We start from the raw sequence: 20,317 nt of genomic DNA on the forward strand, positions 1-20,317 counted from the left end.
TTTGTTTTGGCCTTCTGGACAAAACTTCGGGTTAGGTGCAGCTTCTTAGCCGCATCTCGAACGGAGGCGTTTGGGTTTCGGTTGAAGGCCCCAACTACGCGGTTGGGATTTTTGGTGCTGTACGGAATACTTTTTCCTTCACTCAATCATTCCTCGAACTTCGAACCGCTTAATCACTCGCGACACCGTGGAATTCGTGATTCCCAACGTTTTAGCGATGGAACGATGCGAGAGATCCTTGTTCTCTCTTGGACTTTAAAACTTGCAGGATGTAGACAATGCACTATGAACTAAATCCACCCAAATTTCCATTAAATTCTACCCAACGGTAAAAAATAATACTTACTTCCTAATTGTATACATATGTTTTTTTATATATATATATATGTTTTTTTCTGTTGGTTAAATGCCTAGTTTAATAAGTCACGAGGGTCATCGCTAATAACCGGAAACCACTGTTATGCAAATATTTATTTGAAAAAGCTAAACTTTGAAATACCATTTCCGAATAAATGCTGTCCGGCGCGCAGAATCCACACTTTAGTGTTTGCCCTTCTTTTTCTTGTGCTGGCTCTTGCGCGGCAGCTGCCGAGGTGCCGGTCCGGAGGTAATCATTTCGTGTGCCGCCGGGGTGGCCGGCGATTGTTTGCTCTGGTTGTACGATTTGCTCATATCATACTGGTCGGCCTGGCCGGAAGCCGTACCCTGGCTTCCCTTCATGACTTCCTTCACCCTGCGATCGCGCTTCTTCCGGTAGCCGGTCCGTTCGTATCGGGGCAACCAGCGCTCCGGATCTGGAACCGAGCTGGCATCGTAGTTTTTGGGAAGTTTTCCTTTGCGTTTGCGAACGGATTTTTTCTTCTGCTTGGTAATTTCGCTGCCGGGAGTTCCTGGAGATTGGTCGGTTTTTCCGGAGGTGGGAATTTTCTTTTTGACTGCCTTGGCAATCATCATCCAGTTGGTGGCCTCGAGGGCATCGATTTCTTGGCTGGTTGCTAGGGTTTCTAGGGCAGGTAGTTTTTTGCTAGCTTCCTGAGCTTTTTTGGGGTTGTATTGGGCATAGGCGATGACCAGTTGCGCCAGGATTTTCATGTCGTTGGGATTGTTCTTGAGGAGTTCTTCCAAGCTTTTTGCGGCAGTTTCCGGTTCACCTCCACGCAGATGGAAGCTGGCTGCTTGACGCCACATATCGGTTAAATCGCCTCCGGCAGTTGATTTGTTCTTTTTGTACCATTCGACGGCATTTTTTAGTATGTCAGAGGCTGCCGATTTGTTGTCTAAACCAAGATATAGAGTAACGAGGGCAGAAACGACTCCAGCACGGTATTTCGCTTCTCCGAAGCTTTGAAGAATCTCCACTGCAGCCTTTCGATTGCCAGCTAAAAGGTGCAACTGCACAATCGCAAATTTCACTTCCATCTCCTGTTTGGGTTGCTTCTTCAAGTAGGTTTCGAGCAACTCGATACCGTCCTTGAACTTTTTGTCCCGGGCAAGTTGACTGACTCGAATGAGCAGTGATTGAAATTCTAAATCCGGGTAAGCATTTCCCAAACGACTGGCTAGCAGATGGCAATCGGATTGATTGGTGAAGAAAGCCAACAGACAATTGTTGAAGGCAATCAGTTTCTTTTGCTTTAGGGTCAGTTTGTGTTCGGCTTGTTCTGAAGTTGCCGCCTTCATCTTTTTCTTGGAATCGAACATATTTTGGTCCTTGTTGATGACCACCAAATTGTTGCTGGCGACTGCCGTCAAAGCATGATCGTTGGTTTTATGCTTCAAAACATCAGTGTAAATAATAGAAGCTTCCTTGCTCTTGCCCTGCATCTGCAGACAGTAAGCCAGTTGAACTTTAATGATCGCCAGCTCATCCATGATGTCCTCTTCCGTTGCTCCATCTTCTTCCAGAAAATCGCGGCACAGTTTTTCGCTGGTACGCAGCTTTTTCTCTGCCTCCGAAAACTGCTGCTTTCCAGCCACGGCACAAGCTGCATTGTATGTCAACTCATAGGTATCCTCGCGCAAAGCTGGAACCTCCTTCTTCGAACCCTCGATACTCAGATTGGCGGCCACCGCACTCAGATTGGTGGTTCTTTCGTCATCGTAATCGTCGTGGGTGTTCTTGATGATGTCCTTGTACATATCGAAGCATTCCTCGAACTTTTCCAAACTATAAAAAAAATATAAATCATTTTTAACTGAAAATGAATCAATAAAAAAACCCACCGATAGAGAATCTGGGCCTGCAGTTCCTTTAGATTTGGGGGCAGTGGTTTGATGCCGCTGTTTTGGATGGTTTTAAAGGCCGCCTCTGGCTGGTTCATCCGGTACTCGCAGTAGGCCCGCTCGAAGGTACAATCGTGCGACGGTTGGGTCCTGTCCAGGAACTTGATCACCTCCTCGAACTTGTTCAGCTGAATTAGACAAACTAGCTTGCACTGGAGCGCCTTCTGTTCGTTCTGTTCCAGGGCCAAAACTGTTGGAAAACATTTTGCAAAAGTGTTTAGTAAAGTCTCAATTATCGTTTTGTTAAGTTTAAATTATTATTTGTTGAATTTGAATATCATTTGCTAAAGTTAAACTATCATTCGTTAAATTGTAAATAATATCATTTTGTTAAATTTCAATATCCATTCAAATCAAGGTAACAAAATCGAGCACACCTTGTAAAGATTCAAATTGAGTCAATGATGATAATGATGATGATCGACTTACTTTTGTTGGCCGATTTGAGTGCCTTCTCATACTCGCCATTGGAACCCTGCTTGTTCAGCTCCGTGTACAGTTGGCGGATGGTTATTTCGCGATTTTCCGCTTTTGACATGTTTCCTCCGAGTCGCGGAACCAGAAATGGATCAGAATATTGCTTTATTCAACGAAATTCAATCACAATTCACACCACTTTTGCTAGTCGATTTCCACCATGCACGAACTTTTCCGATGATGACAAGCTGGCAGGGTTCAGACTTGAAGCTATAAATTCGGTTGCTATAAATTTGTATCGGTTGAAATACACGCTGATTCTAAGATGTTCAAAACTGTGCAAAAAATTGATATTCTGGATTGAGGAAAATAATGTGATTTTAGCAGGGGGGTGACAGCCCTATCCTTTGTCATTGATTTTGACAACCATCAAAATTACGGGCCCACGATTTTGTGGGCCCATAACAAACCTGACATTTTGCTGTCAAGGAACCGGACTAGATGTCAAAACCTAGAGAATTATGAATGATTGCACACTAACACAATCATCATTCTGGTTCCTCATTGGTTGAAATTTGGACTTTTTCAACTCTGTACTGGTTCGAGAGGAAAACACCATAAACGTTTCTCCCGATGGATAGAAAAAAAGGAAAAGATTCTTGTTCGCAAGAAGAACCAGATTGTCACCCCCCTGGATTTTAATGATGCGGTTACTGATCAGATTGAATTATAAAAATCTGATTATGAAATTCAATTGAAAATTGCATAGTTATCCGATTTGAATTCCAAACCAAAAGAAGCAAACAAATTTGGTATGCATACTGATGCCCTTTGAAGTTTCTATTGAAGACGGTGTAAGGTTACCCGCATAAATAAGAATTGTAACCAAACGTTTTTTTAAATAGTCAAACGACGATTCTATAGAAAACCAACAATTCCGAATAAAATGGTATAATCGTTCGAAGATGCTTTGCATGTTTTGCTGCGTAACATCCTAATTATATTTTTTTTTCAGTTGTGGCATTTGGTTAAAAACTAGTTATGTTGTGCTTAATCATCTTTTGTGGTGTCGCTTTGTTTATTGTTTACAAAATAAATCGATTCAATGCAACATCGTAAACAAACCAACAGAAATTTCGAAATGTTAACATTAAATTGAGTTTATCTACAGTTTCTGGCACAATTTTAAGCAACTAAGCCAAAATCCCAAAAAAGTAGATCAACATTGAGCCGGAATCATGGAAAACGGGACGGAAAAGTGTTTCATATGTGCCGAGGAGACGTCGCACTTTTTCAGGAACCTGTTGCAGATCACGACAAAATATTCAGGAACTACCATTTATAAGGTAAGTTGAAATCTGTACAAACACGTGAAAAGGATCTATCTCCATGTATGGCGAATCGAGAAAAACGCGTTTGAAAAAAGTACAACCTATTTTAAATCGCTAATTAAAAATAACTTGAAATTTTTTATTTTTATGATAGCTTAACGATTTTAAGGAGCATCCTCTATATGTTGGAATAGAGAAATATCAATTTTCATGAAAAAACAACGCGCTATCGTAGATAGAACCTAGATCACGTAATATTTTATCTCCCTTGTTTATACACCCTTTGCTATTTTCTCATTTTTAGCTTTAGTTTTAAGCTCGCGTTCATTTGCAACTATGTTTTTATGTTGAATAAAGTGTCAAATATTCACCAACACACAAAAAGGATCTATATCCATGAAGGCGTATTGAGAAAAACGCGTTTGAAAAAAATACAACCTAATTCAAATCGCTAGTTAAAAATCACTTGAAATATTTGATTTTTATGAAAGACAAACGATTTTTAGAAGCATCCTCTATATGTTGGAATAGAGGAATATCAATTTTCATGAAAAAATAACGCGCTATCGTAGATAGAACCTACTTCACGTAACATTTTGTCTAACCTGTTTATACACCCTTTGCTATTTTCTTATTTTTAGCTTTAGTTACAAGCTCGCATTCATTTGTAACTATGTTTTTATGTTGAATAAAGAGTTAAATTGATTATTTTGAGTTTGTTTGCGGAGTAGTAGCGAAAAATGGTTTCGGAGTAAAGGGTGTATATCCATGTAATGGCAGTTCTGGTTTAAGAATGTTTATAGATCCTTTACTCAAATTGAGTTTTTAATGTAACGGAATCTTATTTTCTCAAAAGGGTTTTACCGTTAAGTAGTGCAAGTGTTGGCCTATCGCGAGGTACTGAAAATGGTTTTTGTTTACTTTTGGAGATAGATCCTTTTCACGTGTTGGTACAGAAATGTTAGATAAATAATGATTTTAGATTTATGTTTTTTCTAGAATTAAAAATTAGTGAAATTCAAAATTATGCAAATAGATCCTCTTTTTTGCATTCGATCAAAAGTTGAGATTTAAATCCATCAATTACAAACTTATGTAAATAAGAAAACAATAGAAATTACAATTAGCATAAATCTAAATATTAGGGTTAAAATTTAAATATTTGAAAGATGCTGAAGCGTTGCATACAGAAAGGCGTTTTGTTTACATGCAGAAAATTTGAGGTTGTTTGATAGTATAAACTAAGGCGCTTTCCCAAATTTTCTGAAAGTATTGAACAAAACAAATGCAACATTTTTCACACTTGCATTAAATTAATTGAACAATATCTTATGAGACCGTCAGACCTAGAGAGACCTAGACCGAGACCTAAACCTAGTTTAATTCCAAAACGATTAAAATTATTAAAATTTCACTTGGCTGCTTTTCTGAAAACAAGTGTTTTTACTTTATACAAATATTTAACTAATTTGTTTTTAATCAGATGTGTGTTTATTAATGCGTTTTACTTCAAAAGATTCATTCAGCCGAGTGTATTAAAATGTTTAACAAAGTTCCTGCAAAATAAATGCATATTTTTGAGCGAAAATATTCCAAGTCCCATACGTTAAAGACAAATTCCGTACCGCGTGAAAAAATCAGTCAATTTTGTAATTTTTTTTCAATTTTGTATTTTTTTAAAATTTAGTCAATTTTGATAATTTTCAAAAATTTTATCAGTATTGTTTGGTATTGTTAATTTTGTCAATTTAATCAATTTTTTTAAATTTTATCAATTGTGTCAAATCTTGCCAATTTTGTCTATTTTGTCACGTCTGTAATTTTTGCCAATTTTGTCATTTTTTCCATTTGAGCAAGTTGGGCATTTTGATAATTTTGTCATTTTTGTCATCTTTGTCAAATTTTTCATTTTGTAAATTTTGTGTATTCCGTTAATTTTGTCAATTTGATAAAGTCAATTTGGTCAATTCTGTTTATTTGGTCAATTATGTTATTTTTTTTTTCAATTTTGTCGATTTGGATTTTTTTCTTTTTTTTTTAATTTTAATTTTTTTTGTTAGGTAATTGTAATGTTTGTAATTTTTTCTTCAAGTTTTTGTAATATTTTTAATTTTAAATTTTTTAATTTTTGTAACGTTGGTAAGTTTTATAATTTTTGTAACATCTTTTTTTAAATTTTTATGATTTTTGCATCTTTGTAACTTTGTTTTTTTTTGTAATTTTTGTTATTTTTTTTTTAAAATCTGTTACTGTTGTAGTTTATGTAAAACTTTTTTGTCATTTTTGTGATTTTTGTCAATTCTGTCATTTTGGTAATTTTGTTATATTTATACAACTTTTCTCATGTTTGCTCTAGTTATCTTTTTTGGATTTTTTATCAATTTATATTTTATCATTTGGCTACTCAAGATTTTTACGATGAAAACTGTTATAGTTAACAAAACCATAATTAATTATTTCAGGTAGTGGAACGTTTCCTGGAAAGCGATTTGACCCAGAACGAAGCCAGTCTGATGACAGCAGTGATTTGTCACGAGTGCATGGTAAAGCTGAACGGTTACGATGCGGCCTACACCAAGGCGGTGATCATCCAGCAGGAGTTTACGGATTTGCTGCGCAAGAGCTTGGCAATGGCCGGGAACGACAGAGTCGTGCTGGATTCAGCAAGTCTGAAGGAAGAAGAAGAAGAAGAAGAAGAACAGCGCAGTGAAAGTTCTTCGGCCGATTATCTTGTTGAGCTGGAACAAATTCCTGAAGAGGAGGATGAGGATGAAGCTTATAGTGAATCGGCAAAGGACGAAGACACAGTTACCGATACAATGACTGATAACGATACCAAAAGTGTTGGAAAGTTTGTATCCATGAAATGTAACACTTGTGGGATGAGCTTTTCGTCTATCGATGAAATGAAAGAGCACTCTCATCGAAAAACGAGTACATCCAGTGATGATCTCCACCTGGCTGTCCTTGAATATGAGGAAGTTGAAGACGAAGAAGCAGGAGAAACGCGTGAAGATTTTGTCGTTGACGATGTTGAATATATAGATGAAGAACGACTGGAAGACGATGAAGCCGAAATCCACGAAAATTTTCCACAAATTCAAAAGGATGATGTGGAAGACATAAATGCGCTTCAGGACAAGTCGGAAGTAGTCAACAAAATTCCAAAGAAGCGAATTTTTTACAGGATTGTCAAGTGTTTGGAATGCAACGTTCAATTCAGCTCCAAAGTTCAGTTGAAGGTATCTTCGAACGTTAACAAAATTGTGGACTTTTCACTGAAATCTATTCATTCCAGCGTCATCAAAATGAGCATCACTTGAAAGAGGCTGATCTCGCGGACTCCGCGTTGCATGTTTCGCACACATGTGATATCTGTGGCCTAACAGTTAAGACCAAATCTGCGTTGGCATCCCACGTTGCCAAACATAATCGAACGTCCAACTTCGATTGCACGTTCTGCGGGAAAAAGTTTAATCACAAGGGAGCACTCACCAGACATGTACCTATGCATACCGGTAAATATACAAATAAACCATACGTTAAAGCGATATTCTACAAAATAAAAATTGAACGTTTAGAAAAACTCATTTCTACTTCCCATTTCTCGTAGGTGAAAAACCATACCAGTGCGATACGTGTGGCAAACAGTTCATTCATTATTCCTCGTTTCACATGCACAAATTAACCCACGGAAATATCCGAGAGAAGAAGTGTGAAGTTTGCGGCTACATGTTACGGTCTAGTTCTCATCTGAAGCGCCACATGCGGGTAAGCTAATTTCTCCTATAAAACCCATTGTAACAGAACAGTACCAACTTTCAATTGTCTGTTACCGGTTTTAATTTTGGCATAAGGTTAAACCCGCGCTCTTTCTTTCCAAAGGTACATTCTGGTGAGAAACCTTTCGCCTGTCCCACGTGTGGGCAAAAGTTCGCCCAAAGGTATGTCGTGTATTGTTGTATTAAACGGATTGTTCGTGCTAGATACCTAACCGACGTTTATTTTTAATTTTCACTTTATTTCTAGGTACAATATGATGACCCACCTAAAGGCCCACCAGGGAATCTACAGGGAGTATGCCAAGGAGTACAAGTGCCCCCTCTGTGATGAGAAATATCAACGTAAACTCGCTTTGCAGGAACACTTAACACGTACCCATAACACCGTGCTCGATTCTGCTTTTCTGAAACCAGCAGTCAAATCGCCTAATAAAAAGTCAGAGGTTAAGATTGAAATGGTCGAGTTCGTTAGTTCAGGAATCGAAAGTGATGGAGAAATTTTCGGATAGTTTTAGTAGTTTGAGGCATAATAGTTAGATTGTTTGGTTGAATGTTGTAATAAAATATTCGATTTGAACTTCAATTAGACGCGTTTTGTGTATCTTAAATTTATGTAACAGATCGATTCCTGATATTGTTCACAATAATTTGACATTTTTCTTCGGTTTCTTTCAAACTAAGCACGTTGAAGATCAAATTTACGAGATATACCAGAACAACCATGAACAGCGAAGTATTGTACAGACAATTGAAACAGCTGTCGGACAGTGGCGAGCTACAGCGAAGTCTTCCGAACAGTCCCATGAATCCATGGATACACTGAAATGGTCGACGTGATTTAAAAAAAAAAAGATAACATATATCGATGAAGGTAAAACGATATCAGCCACTTACCAGCAAAAAAAGAGAAACGCCCAACAGTCCGAGCATTATGTAATACAGTATTCCCAGTTCAGGACCCACTTTCAGAATGTAACAAATTTGACAAATATTGATCGTGATCAAGGTAAGGTCAAAAATGCTTTGACTGAACATATTACTTGATCCATTTCGTATTCTGTGAGGTAATTTCTTTTCAGCATCTTGTGGGTTCTTGGTCTGAAAACAACAAATCCCATAAGGTTTGAAAAATAAAATATAAATTTTTCCCTTACATCCTCTGCCAGTTCCATTTGGGGTACCGGTCGGTAGGTTTCGTTTGTATTCCAATCGGGCAGATTGTTGTGCTCCATATTGCTCATATTTCTCCGAAAAAAAGGTACCTTAATAGCTCCTAAATGCTAGCCGCGCCAACGAGTTTCTTCGGTATCGTATTTGAAACTGAACAAATGATGAAGAGAGCCTTTTCTAGCTCTGTCTAATTCTTATCATAACATCTAGATAACATCATTATCAGCTAGAGCACGTTCGGGCCGCTAGAAAGATTGATAGCTGAAAAATCGCAATGCAATTGCACTTGTCAATACATCGAAATCGCTTCATTCTGGGAATTGTATTCCGTAATTTTAGCAAGGAGTGATTCCATAACTTTTAATCGTCTTAGCGCTGAACGATCGATAAGTGAGTGGATATGGGAAGAATCACGAATTTCCTCCATTACAATTTGACCTTTCAGATAACATTTTGTAAAGAGACCTGCAACAATGCTCAGGTACAGCAGATTGGGACTTCTGGTTTAATCAACAGTTGCTGTTAAGTATGTGGGATGCCCGAGAAGTTGGAGAACGGTTGCCATGGACGAAATGAATTTGAGGAATATTTTTCATCAGGTTATGTCCTGAAACGGAAAACCATCTAAATAAAAATAAATAAAATAACTAACAGCATTAACAACTGATTGAGCTGGTTTTGAAAAAAAATGCCTTTCTGAAAAACTGCGACTGGTGAAGAAGTTAAAGAAGGATGGGACTTCTTCGTTCATTTATGTATAAAAAATAACCTCAACTTGTGTTAGTCGTGATTGAGACTTCTGCTTAAGACTTTTGGTTATTTTGTTAAAAAACGAGAGGCGAGTGAAACTTCTGCTTATGTAAAAAAAACTGAGGTGGATTGAGACTTCCACCACTTGAAAAGGTTTAGATTTCTGCTTATGAAAAACAATCATCAGTAGCATTAGTTGTTTACTTTAGTTAATAAAAAAGTGATAGCTAATTTGTTAATTTTGCTTATGAAAAAGAAAGCTTTAAGCTTCGAGAATAAGTTACAATGAGGCACTGAATTGCAAGTGAGTTTTTTTATTAGTTGATTAATTCTTTTTAGGGATTGCATTCCAAAGGCGCGACGATCCATCGCGTCTCCCCAGTATGCTACTCTGGGTCCATGGGTGCAATTGGTCGACTCTAGATATTATGAACCCCTACGCCATAAACTCTACCTGGGCGATAATTCCCATCCGGACCTAGAACGAAGGCTATACCCGTGATGGGAGACCAAGTCCGCGCTTAAACGCTCATCGGCTGACTCGGTTTCAAGTCAAAACTCCTCCTTCTTCGAGTTCGACTGCGGAAAAGGTAAAGTCTTATCCCCGCAGCTTCCGTTGTAGGGAGCGCGTTTTACTCAGATACTCCGCAGCGATGGAGGTATCCTACACAACGTTCGCGACGCACACTACTCGAAGACTCCCCGCCGAAAGGGCATTCTATTACGACCGTGTTCCGGTCTCCCTCCATCCTTTGGTTGTGCCCGCCGTGTGCCGAATCGAGAGCAACTTTTCTTAGACTCGCGCCTGTCGCTGCAAACGTACGGGTGTTTTACGCCTACGACTCAGATGAATCCCGACGGTGATGTCATCCTACCCGGCTCGAGTAGCTCATCCAACGGCGACGTCAGACCACTCTACCCGAAAGTACTCTGCGACGTGAATACTCTACCCCCTACGAGTTCGACTGAGGAGAAGGTCACGTCATGGCAGCTCGGCATACGCAGAAGGTAAAGTCTTATCGTATGCTTTACTGCTAGGTTTGGTCACAAACTACTCAGATGCTTCCCGGCGAAGAGACACCATACACTGGTCGCGGACTGGTGCTGGCTCCAACTCCTCTGCAGGGCAGTCATGATCCAGGTGAACCCATCGCTGACCACGCGCCAAGTGTTGGCATCCTCACACATCCTCCGCACGATGTTGTCGGCTGTCGTGTCTGTTCCGCAGGCGGCAGGAATATTAGTGCGTACCCCTTCGAACCTCGGACAGTTGAATACTACGTGCTCTGGTGTCTCGCCTGTGTCACCGAAGGTTGGGCAGAATGGCGAGGCCACATGTCTAAACAGCAGTTTTGCAGGCGTAGTCGACGTGGATTGTAAAACTCAGCCGGTCGTTGATCATCACCCCCAGGTACTTGCGCACGGTCCAGCTGCAATAGTCCCTGATTGTGCTGTAATCAGGTTGGTGATAAGCACCTCCTCGGTCTTGTGGTGAGCCAGACGCAAGATCTTGCAGCGCAACCAACTTGTCACCTTCTCGACCGCTACTGTGACCTCTTCGGTTGATGGGCCCGATTCCAGGAAAACCACGTCGTCTGAGAATTCCACAAGTCTCACTCCCGTGGAGAGACGTAGTCTCAGCAGTTCGTCGTAAACGATGTTCCACAATACCGAGCTAAGTATCGCTCCTTGTGGAACCCCTGCCGAGACACTCACTGTTTCCAGTCCCTCACTGTTCATAGACCTACTGTAGTTGTCGATTACGGAAGTAACACTCCACCATCCTACAGATATATGCCGGAATCCTCATACGGATGAGCGACGACGAAATCACTGCCCAACTGACGCTGTTGAAGGCGTTCTTCACGTCAAGGGTGACCACTAGACCGCTGCAAAAAATGACTTTTTGCTCCCATATGTTTTTTCGATGCCTTTTGGGTCCCTAAGCATCAGTGTAAAATTTGAGATGATTTGGTTGATTCCTGAGTTAGCGCAACGCGTTTCAATTTTGTATGGAAATTTGTATGGAAGAAGAAATTTTTGCACATTAAATCAACCAGAAAATTCAAATAAGCTTGAAATGAAGTCGGTCTTTTATTTTTGGTTTTGACTATTCTTAAGCTTCATTTTTTGCTTACATGACAAGCAGCTCAGAATGTCATGGAAAAAGTTATAACAATTTCAAAATAAAAAATCTAAATCCATTGAAAAGTATTCAAAAATGGCAGACTTTGCTTGCTAGAGCTGTTAATAATTTTATGAAATGTATGGCAAAGGTTATATTAATCAATGAATTCTCAGGCAATGCAAAGCAGTTTTTTGAGATTTTTTATTTCCATCCTACTGTTACACAGCTTTCAAACAAGCAGTCAAAAACGATATAATTAAAACAATGAATTTTGAAAACAAAATTTTTATATAACATTGAATATCTTTTCTGGGGTACAATTTAGGTTTGTGCTTTGTTCGCAAGAAATTTACTGCAAGAATCAAGGAACATTTTTCATCCAAAGTTATATTTTTTGGAACTTTCAGAAAATCTCTGGCGATTTTTGAATGAAAAATTTTGTTTTCCCATACAAAGCTTGCAGCGGTCTAGTGACCACTGCGCAAAACCGGTCTCCTAGTGAGTGTGACGAGATTCGGATAGATACCTCCCCGTACCTCAGAAATAAAAAAAATGAAAGCTTTGTGTACATGTTCTCCGTACTCAAAAGTTGAATACACTTCTTGAATATTTTTCCCCTTCGGTTTTCCTATATATAGAATATTTTTAATTACTTCCCTGCATGACACTGATTATTTTTTGAACCCTCAATTAATCTTGATGAACATCGATACTTCCAAAAGATTGTTTTATGTGAAGTTAATCCGGCAAAGATTTTATAATTGACATGTATTTATTATTGAAAATCACTTTCTCAAACGTATGTCTCGAAAATAACTGGTAGTCCATATTGCTCCTTAATGAGTACATCGCTTTTATTTAACTTAATCTTATCATTGTTTCACGTTCAGGAAATGGATATTTAGGACTAAAATCAAGAAGTTGAAGATTGAAACTTAAATGACCATTATTTCAGATTATCTCTGTGGTTCATTTCTCATCATGTTTGAGACACATTGAGCGTCTTTGTTGTTTTGTGTTGTGTTTGATATTTTGTCATATTTGTGATTTTTGTCATTAATAATAAGCAAAAAATAATGAGAAACTACTAAAATGACAAAAAGAATAAAATTAAGAACTATTGAGTTTTTGTTTTAATAATTTTTGTAATTTTTGTCATATTTGTAATTTTTTAAATTTAGGAAAAATAAATAGGGGAGAGTGGGGATACTTGATCCCTTTTTCTTATTTTCACCATATCTTTTTGGAAAAATTTAGCTACTCGCATTCTTTTACATTTTCTGACAGCGTGTAACTTCAAGTTTTTATGCTCCTAAAATTAGAACGATACTCGAACCCGTAGATGAACTAGAAGCATTTTCGTGGGAGTAAAAAAATTGCGATATTTTTGAAATTACGGGAGACTTGATCCTTTATTCAGGAAGCCCTAATCCATGGAAAAAATCAAACAAAACCCCAAGATAGAATGTTAATTGACTATTTTGGTCATGTTTGTTCTCATTTCACAATCTATAATTGTCAGAAAGAAAATTGTATAGCTTATTCTCAACCCTTATGACATTGCATACTTACGGGCGCAATTTTTTATAAACAAGAGAAAACAAATTATTTTAACACTTTTCTTCAGATAATTGATGGATGAATATTAGCTATTGGATAAATAAGTAATCTCGTAATTAGCAATGACCACGATCCATTGAGAAGAAGAATATACCGGGATCATTTGTACCCATATATTAGGGGTCAATCGTACCCAAAATCAACATTTTAGAAAACTTGTTCTGAAAAAAGTTGGGAGTTTTCCATCGCTTTGAAAATATTGTATTTTGAAGTTCATTTTACACTCGAAAGATGGAATAAATATTTTTGTTATAATATTTTCATGTTAGGAACATTTTAAAATGATGAAAAAAGATCTTCAAGTCACATTTTGTGAATTTTTTCAAACAAAGTTCAATAACTCAAAAACTTATTTTGTTAAAATTTTTTGAGCTTCAACCATTGCTGTTTTGTTTCATTTGGCACATTTTTCTAGAACATTTGATCTTTGTACGACATTCCAGTTTGGAGATATAGCTAAGGAATCAAGTATCCCCAGGGATCAAGTATCCTCATCCTCCCCTATGTTTGTCATAGTTTTTTTTTAATTTTTGTCATAAAGTCCACCTATTGGCTATTTATACTGTTTGGTGTGAATGTGTGTGTGAGAGATCGAATGTGTCGTGTACGCTATTGTACATGCAGGTTGTTGTATGTTATTGCTATTGTTGTTCGCTATTGTCTGCTGGCGCTGTTATCTGTCGTCTTCTGTTGTTGTTGTTGGTAGTCTACTATTGTCTGTCGCCGGTAGTTGGCTGCTACCTGCTATTGCGTGTCGCTGATTGGCTGACGTAATTGTCGTGTCGTGACGCCACATATTGTTTTATTTTGATTTATTATGTTTTGTATTGCTTCATCCAGTTTTACCTATTGGCAACTTAATAAAACTAGTTTTTTTTCGTTTTGTCTTTTTGAGGTATGTATTTACCTTATTTTATTTTGTTTTCTTTATTTTAAATGTTTCCGTTTTATTCTACCTTGTTTTACCCAATTTTATTCAGTTTTGTTTTGTGTTATTTATTTTCTACTTAATGTTTCATATTTTACTATGGTTTCTCTTTCTTCTAGTTTCATTTGTTTTATGTCTAGATTTATCTTTTTTCGATAATAGTCGTTTTACCATCTTTATGGAATCCGGGACTTTATACCAATGCTGCAGTTGACGGACAGCTATTGAAAAACGGGGCATCACGCAACATCAAAATTCTTGTACTACAACAGCATTTATTCAATTTTTATTTTAATATAATGTGATAAAGTTATCATTTAATGATAACAAAATGATGATAACATGTTTTTTTTCACATTGTGAGATAGTTTTTTTTGAAAAGTTTTGATTCTCATAGATAATTTAAAAAAATCAAGCAATAGATGTACATAAATATTTTAACATTTTTCTATGCCGTTAAAAAACTTCACCCAGTATGATGGACTGGCTTGAATGATATCTCATACAAACTTTATATTGCTTTTATTATCCTATTCCAACACTGTTAGTGTAAAAATATTTTTCAGACAATCACCAAATTTTTTTAAATAAATATTTTTATAATTCAGTTTGGGCTAAAATGTATAAAAATGCAAATGAAAGGTTCACCTTTTAAAACTCGTTTCCATATGCTGGAATATGATTGTTTTGCATCACGCGTTTGTTAATCTAAAATTTCATCCATCTTAACATAATTTTTTATGATTTCAACTGGTAGAATTATTTGTAGTATTTTTTACGCCTAAATGTATGCAGCAAACTTATGTTTTTCCTTATAAACCCATGTTTGGCAGAAAAAATGTAAAATTTAATTTAAACAAAACCAAAACTTACTGAAATTGATGTTTTATACGTTATGACATCACAAATATATATAAACCTTTAAATTTTCAATCGTTTTCATTTGATTTTTCACTAAAACCAAATTTGTTGCAACTTACCCCTTTTTCTTAGTAGGGTAAAATCGCATGTTTTTGTAAATTTAAAATAAAATGGTGATACCAATAATTTTTCTGACTACGTCAACTTGATGTTCCATCAACCTTAAAACTTTAGATATACATACAAGCGGAGCGGTATGATTATTTATGGACATAAAGTTTTTAGAAGCCATTGAAGTGGAAAAGTGCGTGATGCCCCAGTTGACGGTATCCATTGCAACTGTGTCCGATGTTTTCTTTTGGGCTCGAACTCGCTGACTTCGGCTCAGGAGGCAACTGACTTGCAAACTGAGCACACACAAGTCTCTATTTTACACGAAACCTCAAATGAAAAAACAGTTTTTTCATCTTCAGTAGAAAAAATCGGATCTTCAAGACAAATTTGAATTGTGAAGAAACTTTTCGGAAATGCGCACAGACAAAGGTTTTATGTCTATAAATTTCAATAACGATTCAACGTCCAACGCGGTGAAGACAATAATTTGCTAAAATATATATTTTTCTCACTGTAAATTATCGCTTTGTATATATGTAGCTCCATAAACTGAGGCAATGACGAATTGTATAATTACATTTCGAACAAAAAAGTGTTTTTTCTTGAAAACGGTTTAAACCTTTTAACGAACCACAGTCCTTAAAACAGGGAAACAAATGATGTTTCTGTTAAGTAGTAAGAATGAATATTTGTGAAAAAGTTCAAATCGATTTACAAGATTTGGTGATGTACCTATTCAATTTCGTCTGATATTATCCACCTTATATTAAAAAAAACTATGTTGAATTTCCATTTTCTTTAAACTGGTGAATTCGTTTCATTTTTGCTTTTTCAGTTACTTTTTTGTCCAAAACTATTTTGACTTGCGGCTTGTCGAAAAGATTTCAAATTAGCTCGCTGCTTCGAAAGGTTGCCCACCCCTGCTTTACAGCATTTTAACGTTGAGCTAGGCTTGCCAGATACTTTCAGAGAAAAGCGGGACATTTCATGAAAAAAGACATTTAAGAAACTTAAAAAAAAGTCTAATTTTGTAATGAAACTTATACGAACATCATCAGCCAAAGTTGTTCATAGAAAGTACACTAAAGTTTTTGCAACGCGGATTGATTTTCCAAAAAAAATTTTGCATGACTTCTTTTTACACTGTTTTTTGCCATATGCACCGTTATTTTCCAAGGTTCTCGCGAATAAACCCGTTATTTAAAAAAAAATCAAGTCGTACATGTAAACGGTGTATTTGATATCGCGTAAAAGATCTTTGTGTAATTTGTATAAAAAATAAGTTGGTTTGGGAATTTGTTTAAAAATTTAAAAACTCAATAAAACTTCTATCTTTATACACTTTTGGACAAATGAGTAAAAAAAGGTGGTTTATAATAGAAGACACTTTAATTAAGATTAATGTGTATAACTCTATAATCTATAATTAAACCTATTTGAACAATATTTTCTTCAGAAACTGGTTGAACGTGTTTCAAGAACACTTAACTGAATCATAATATTTCTTTATTAGAGCAAAATAAGTGACCACATCACGTCAAATATTATATCAATAGAGACTTCAAAAATAACAACCAGAAGGTTGAATAATCAATTTGTCAGTTCTGTTAAACAAAAACAGTTTTTTTTAAATGCGGATTCATAAGCTCCTAGACTGACTTATTTTGAGTCATTATTTGTTTTTTCAGGTCCTGAGATTTTTTATTATTTTTGGTTTAAGTTCAAAACAAATCCATATTTTCAGCAAATTTTAAAGTAACGTTTTCATGAGAAAATCTCATCATTAAGGTTATAACGGGATTTTTTTTTAAATATCTGATAATAAGCATAATATTTTTTTCTATTGTGGAACTGAGCTATCTAATCTTATACCTAACTTAGTATCTTTTAGTTACAAAAACTAAAACAAAAAATGTTGTACCTGAGGACCCAAGAAATTCACGAAAAACATTCATGAAATTTTTTCGAAAAATAATAAATTCAAAACCCGTATTGAAACCCTATTCGTGTGTGGTAAAACGTCCAAGCTCGAGTGAAATTTACGAAGCAAAAATGTATGAGGTCCTCAGAGTCAAAGGGGTAAAAGTGTAAACATGGTCGATTTTAAGTTAATAATCTCAAACTATTCTTTATATTTTAAATTATATTTGGTAAGTTTTTCAAATTTTTAGGATTTTAGTACTCCTACGTTCAACAGAAAAAAAACAAATTTTCGAGAAATATGGAAAATGGCCAAACATAACAATTTAAAACGTGTTTTCTCGACATATGCTTTTATGCATTTATATCCCTTAGACTTCAAGGGCCTCATATGAGACTTTAGAAAAAACCCTTTTGGAACAATTGATTATTGGAAAAAATCAAAATTTTGTATCTTAAACAAATTGATGTTCCAATTCATTCTCCTGAACATTAAATTCCACATTTTAATGTGTAAGCTCGTAATCTTTATTTTCAACTAAACTTCACTTTATTTTAGTTATTCCACTTTAATGTAATTAAAAAAAACAAAGCAAATTGTAATAGAGCTTCATCGAATAAGATGAAAAATAAACGTTGATAAAAACGCGTTTTTATGAAAGAAATTGTGTCCTAAAATACGAATAATCGAATCAGCGGATAATCAAGTCCGACCTGTGGAATACAATTTAAAAAAAACATAGTTCAGATAATTTAAGAACCTACCTACAAAATTTGGATGATTTTTTTTTAAATAGTAACCAAATTTCAAAAAAAGTAACTGGTGAGTGACCACTGGTGACTGGACGATTTGTGATGCCAATAAAAAGATTCACCCTCATTCTCTATCAAAAGAAAGCTACAGCTTATATAATAAAAACGTGAGAAAAATGCAAAAGGACCTCTTTTCGAAAAATTATCATTTTATTGGCATCATAAAACCTTGGTCCATGTGTTTTTCGATCTAAAAAAGATTGTTGGCGGTTGAGTCGCCCAAATGTGGAAATATGTACAATAGACTGCCCCAAATTTGTATGGGAAATTCAGAACCTGTGAAATGTTATGCGCTGCAGGCTAAAATTGATGCTAGTCCTAGTACAAGATCTCATGCCAAATTTGGGCCAGATCGGATCACTGGGAAGGGGTTGCTCAACGAGCTTGAAGTTTGTATGATATTTCGAGACATTTTGCTCGGAAGAAACATGAAAAACCTGTTTTCATCAATAACTTTGGTTCTCGTTGGCCGATTTCTTTCAAAAACGGTTTCTTAAAGGATGGTATTCATCACTGTCAATGAATCGGGGCGGTCGAACATATTGACGCCTCATAAACAGTAATGAATACCACCGTGAAAAAGTTAGCGCATTTTTGAAGCCTAATAACTTTTTTATCTTAACTCTTATCGAAATGCAGTCCTCGGATGAAATATTTATAATAATTTAGGCTTTTAGAAAAATTGTTTTTGAAAGAAATCGGTCGACGGAAACCAAAGTTATTGATGAAAAACTAATTTTTTTTATTGGCATCACAAATCGTCAAGTCATGTTCCTAAGCCCCTGTGGATATGCAATTTTTCTTTTAAATTGTCAAGCATTTTTCCGCCCTTACTTCTTTCCGAACTATCAAGTGTATATCATTCAAACTCAAATATTAAAAAAAATCAAAAATTGCAATCGAGCGCAACATCAATGGTTAAAATCGGTCATTATTTGACGAAACGGCATGTATTTCAGATTGAGTGTCCTGGTCGGACATTTAGTCGCCTCATTAAAACAGTGATGAATATCACCCTTAAAAAAGTTAGCCAATTTTTGAAGCTTAATAACTTTTTTATCTTAACTTTAATTGAAATGAAACCTTCGGATGAAATATTTGTCATAGTTTAGGCTTCAAGAAAACCCGTTTTTGAAAGAAATCGGTCGAAGGAGACAAAAGTTATTGACGGAAAACTGGTTTCTCATGTTCCTTTCGAACAAAATGTCTCAAAATCCCATACAAACTTCAGGCTCGTTGAGCAACCTCTTCCCGTGGTCCGATCTGGCCCAAATTTGGCATGAGATCTTGTACTAGACCCAGGATCAATTTTAGCCTGCAGCGTATAACTTTTTCAAAAGTCGGGTCATTTGAGGCAGTCTAGTGACCAGCTTTAAAAAAGTGACGAATTTACCAAAAGTGACCAACTTCTAGCTATTGTTTAAAATGAACTTTTAAAAATGCTACTCATTTTGAGAAAAAGACGTATGTGGAAGATTTCTGTTCATCACAAAATTCAAATTAAGATTTAAGTTTGATTTTTTCCAGTGTTAGTGAGTTAATTTAGTAAAAGTTCTCCAAGAAAAAAAGCGAGACATTTTGAAGAAAAAGCGGGACAGCGGGACATTCAACAAAAAAGCGGGACATGCCCGCTTTTGCGGGACGGATGGCAACGCTACGTTAAGCGGAATCTTGGATTTGAAGATGGCGTCGAGCAGTGATATACTTCTTCTACTCGTTTAGCCCTTTCACTCAATATCTATGTTGTGAGGCTTCCATAGGATTTTCAATCATTTACAACCAGGGTTGCCAACATTTCTTTTAAAAAATCAGGGAACTGGCGAAATAAAAATCAGGCAAAATCAGGCAACGTTAAAGTAACGGAAATTTCGTTCAAAGTGATGACCTTTTTTTGACATTTTCACTCTAATATGTGTAGTTAGACTATTTCATTGAATAATTCTACTGCATAAAGCAATCGAAAGATTCCATTTAGAGCAAGTTCCCTGGTGTTGGGAAAAAGTGATAGAAATTTTGTCACTTTTTGAATATTTTGAAAATTTTGCCATTCAAAATCATTTTTAAGATCTGTGGCCTTCAAGTTTTTCTACAACACGTGTTGTATTTTCGCATGCTGTGATGCAAAAATAGCAATATTTCTATCACATACGGCTGAAATAGAAAAAGTAGGGGAGAGTGGGGATTCTTGATCCCCTTTTCT

At 36.1% G+C, this 20,317-nt stretch overlaps 3 protein-coding genes across 3 annotated transcripts; 1 reads left to right on the plus strand and 2 right to left on the minus strand.

Annotated features, from left to right (window-relative positions):
* Window positions 1–456: 456 nt before the first annotated feature.
* Window positions 457–2,950, minus strand: LOC129754481 (signal recognition particle subunit SRP72-like). Its single transcript, XM_055750582.1, has 3 exons — window positions 2,713–2,950; window positions 2,224–2,473; window positions 457–2,167 (listed from the first exon to the last, which is right to left on the minus strand). Exons 1-3 carry the CDS (start codon window positions 2,819–2,821, stop codon window positions 541–543), a joined length of 1,986 nt encoding a protein of 661 aa, XP_055606557.1. The 5' UTR covers window positions 2,822–2,950; the 3' UTR covers window positions 457–540.
* An 859-nt stretch (window positions 2,951–3,809) lies between these two features.
* On the plus strand, window positions 3,810–8,334 carry LOC129756486 (zinc finger protein 134-like). The gene is made up of 6 exons (XM_055753386.1): window positions 3,810–4,046; window positions 6,494–7,273; window positions 7,330–7,549; window positions 7,645–7,802; window positions 7,917–7,975; window positions 8,061–8,334. The coding sequence occupies exons 1-6, from the start codon at window positions 3,939–3,941 to the stop codon at window positions 8,320–8,322; spliced, it is 1,587 nt and encodes a 528-aa protein (XP_055609361.1). The 5' UTR covers window positions 3,810–3,938; the 3' UTR covers window positions 8,323–8,334.
* Window positions 8,335–8,405: 71 nt separating this feature from the next.
* On the minus strand, window positions 8,406–9,104 carry LOC129755958 (uncharacterized). The gene is made up of 3 exons (XM_055752676.1): window positions 8,968–9,104; window positions 8,708–8,911; window positions 8,406–8,632 (listed from the first exon to the last, which is right to left on the minus strand). Exons 1-3 carry the CDS (start codon window positions 9,052–9,054, stop codon window positions 8,423–8,425), a joined length of 501 nt encoding a protein of 166 aa, XP_055608651.1. The 5' UTR covers window positions 9,055–9,104; the 3' UTR covers window positions 8,406–8,422.
* Between the last annotated feature and the right edge of the window lie 11,213 nt (window positions 9,105–20,317).

Source organism: Uranotaenia lowii, chromosome 3 (genome assembly GCF_029784155.1).
Source record: "Uranotaenia lowii strain MFRU-FL chromosome 3, ASM2978415v1, whole genome shotgun sequence".
Taxonomy (NCBI): domain Eukaryota; kingdom Metazoa; phylum Arthropoda; class Insecta; order Diptera; family Culicidae; genus Uranotaenia; species Uranotaenia lowii.

Bases quoted from the DNA above. Each gene is read 5' to 3' on its own strand.
- LOC129755958 (XM_055752676.1), bottom strand. From the start codon at position 9,054: ATGAGCAATATGGAGCACAACAATCTGCCCGATTGGAATACAAACGAA. The intron at 8,912-8,967 runs GTAAGGGAAAAA...TGTTGTTTTCAG, and splicing joins AAATGGAACTGGCAGAGGAT to ACCAAGAACCCACAAGATGC. The intron at 8,633-8,707 runs GTAAGTGGCTGA...CGACCATTTCAG, and splicing joins GCGTTTCTCTTTTTTTGCTG to TGTATCCATGGATTCATGGG.
- LOC129754481 (XM_055750582.1), bottom strand. From the start codon at position 2,821: ATGTCAAAAGCGGAAAATCGCGAAATAACCATCCGCCAACTGTACACG. The intron at 2,474-2,712 runs GTAAGTCGATCA...GTTTTCCAACAG, and splicing joins ACTCAAATCGGCCAACAAAA to TTTTGGCCCTGGAACAGAAC. The intron at 2,168-2,223 runs GTGGGTTTTTTT...TTTTTTTTATAG, and splicing joins CAGGCCCAGATTCTCTATCG to TTTGGAAAAGTTCGAGGAAT.
- LOC129756486 (XM_055753386.1), top strand. From the start codon at position 3,939: ATGGAAAACGGGACGGAAAAGTGTTTCATATGTGCCGAGGAGACGTCG. The intron at 7,274-7,329 runs GTATCTTCGAAC...TATTCATTCCAG, and splicing joins GCTCCAAAGTTCAGTTGAAG to CGTCATCAAAATGAGCATCA. The intron at 7,550-7,644 runs GTAAATATACAA...CATTTCTCGTAG, and splicing joins ACATGTACCTATGCATACCG to GTGAAAAACCATACCAGTGC.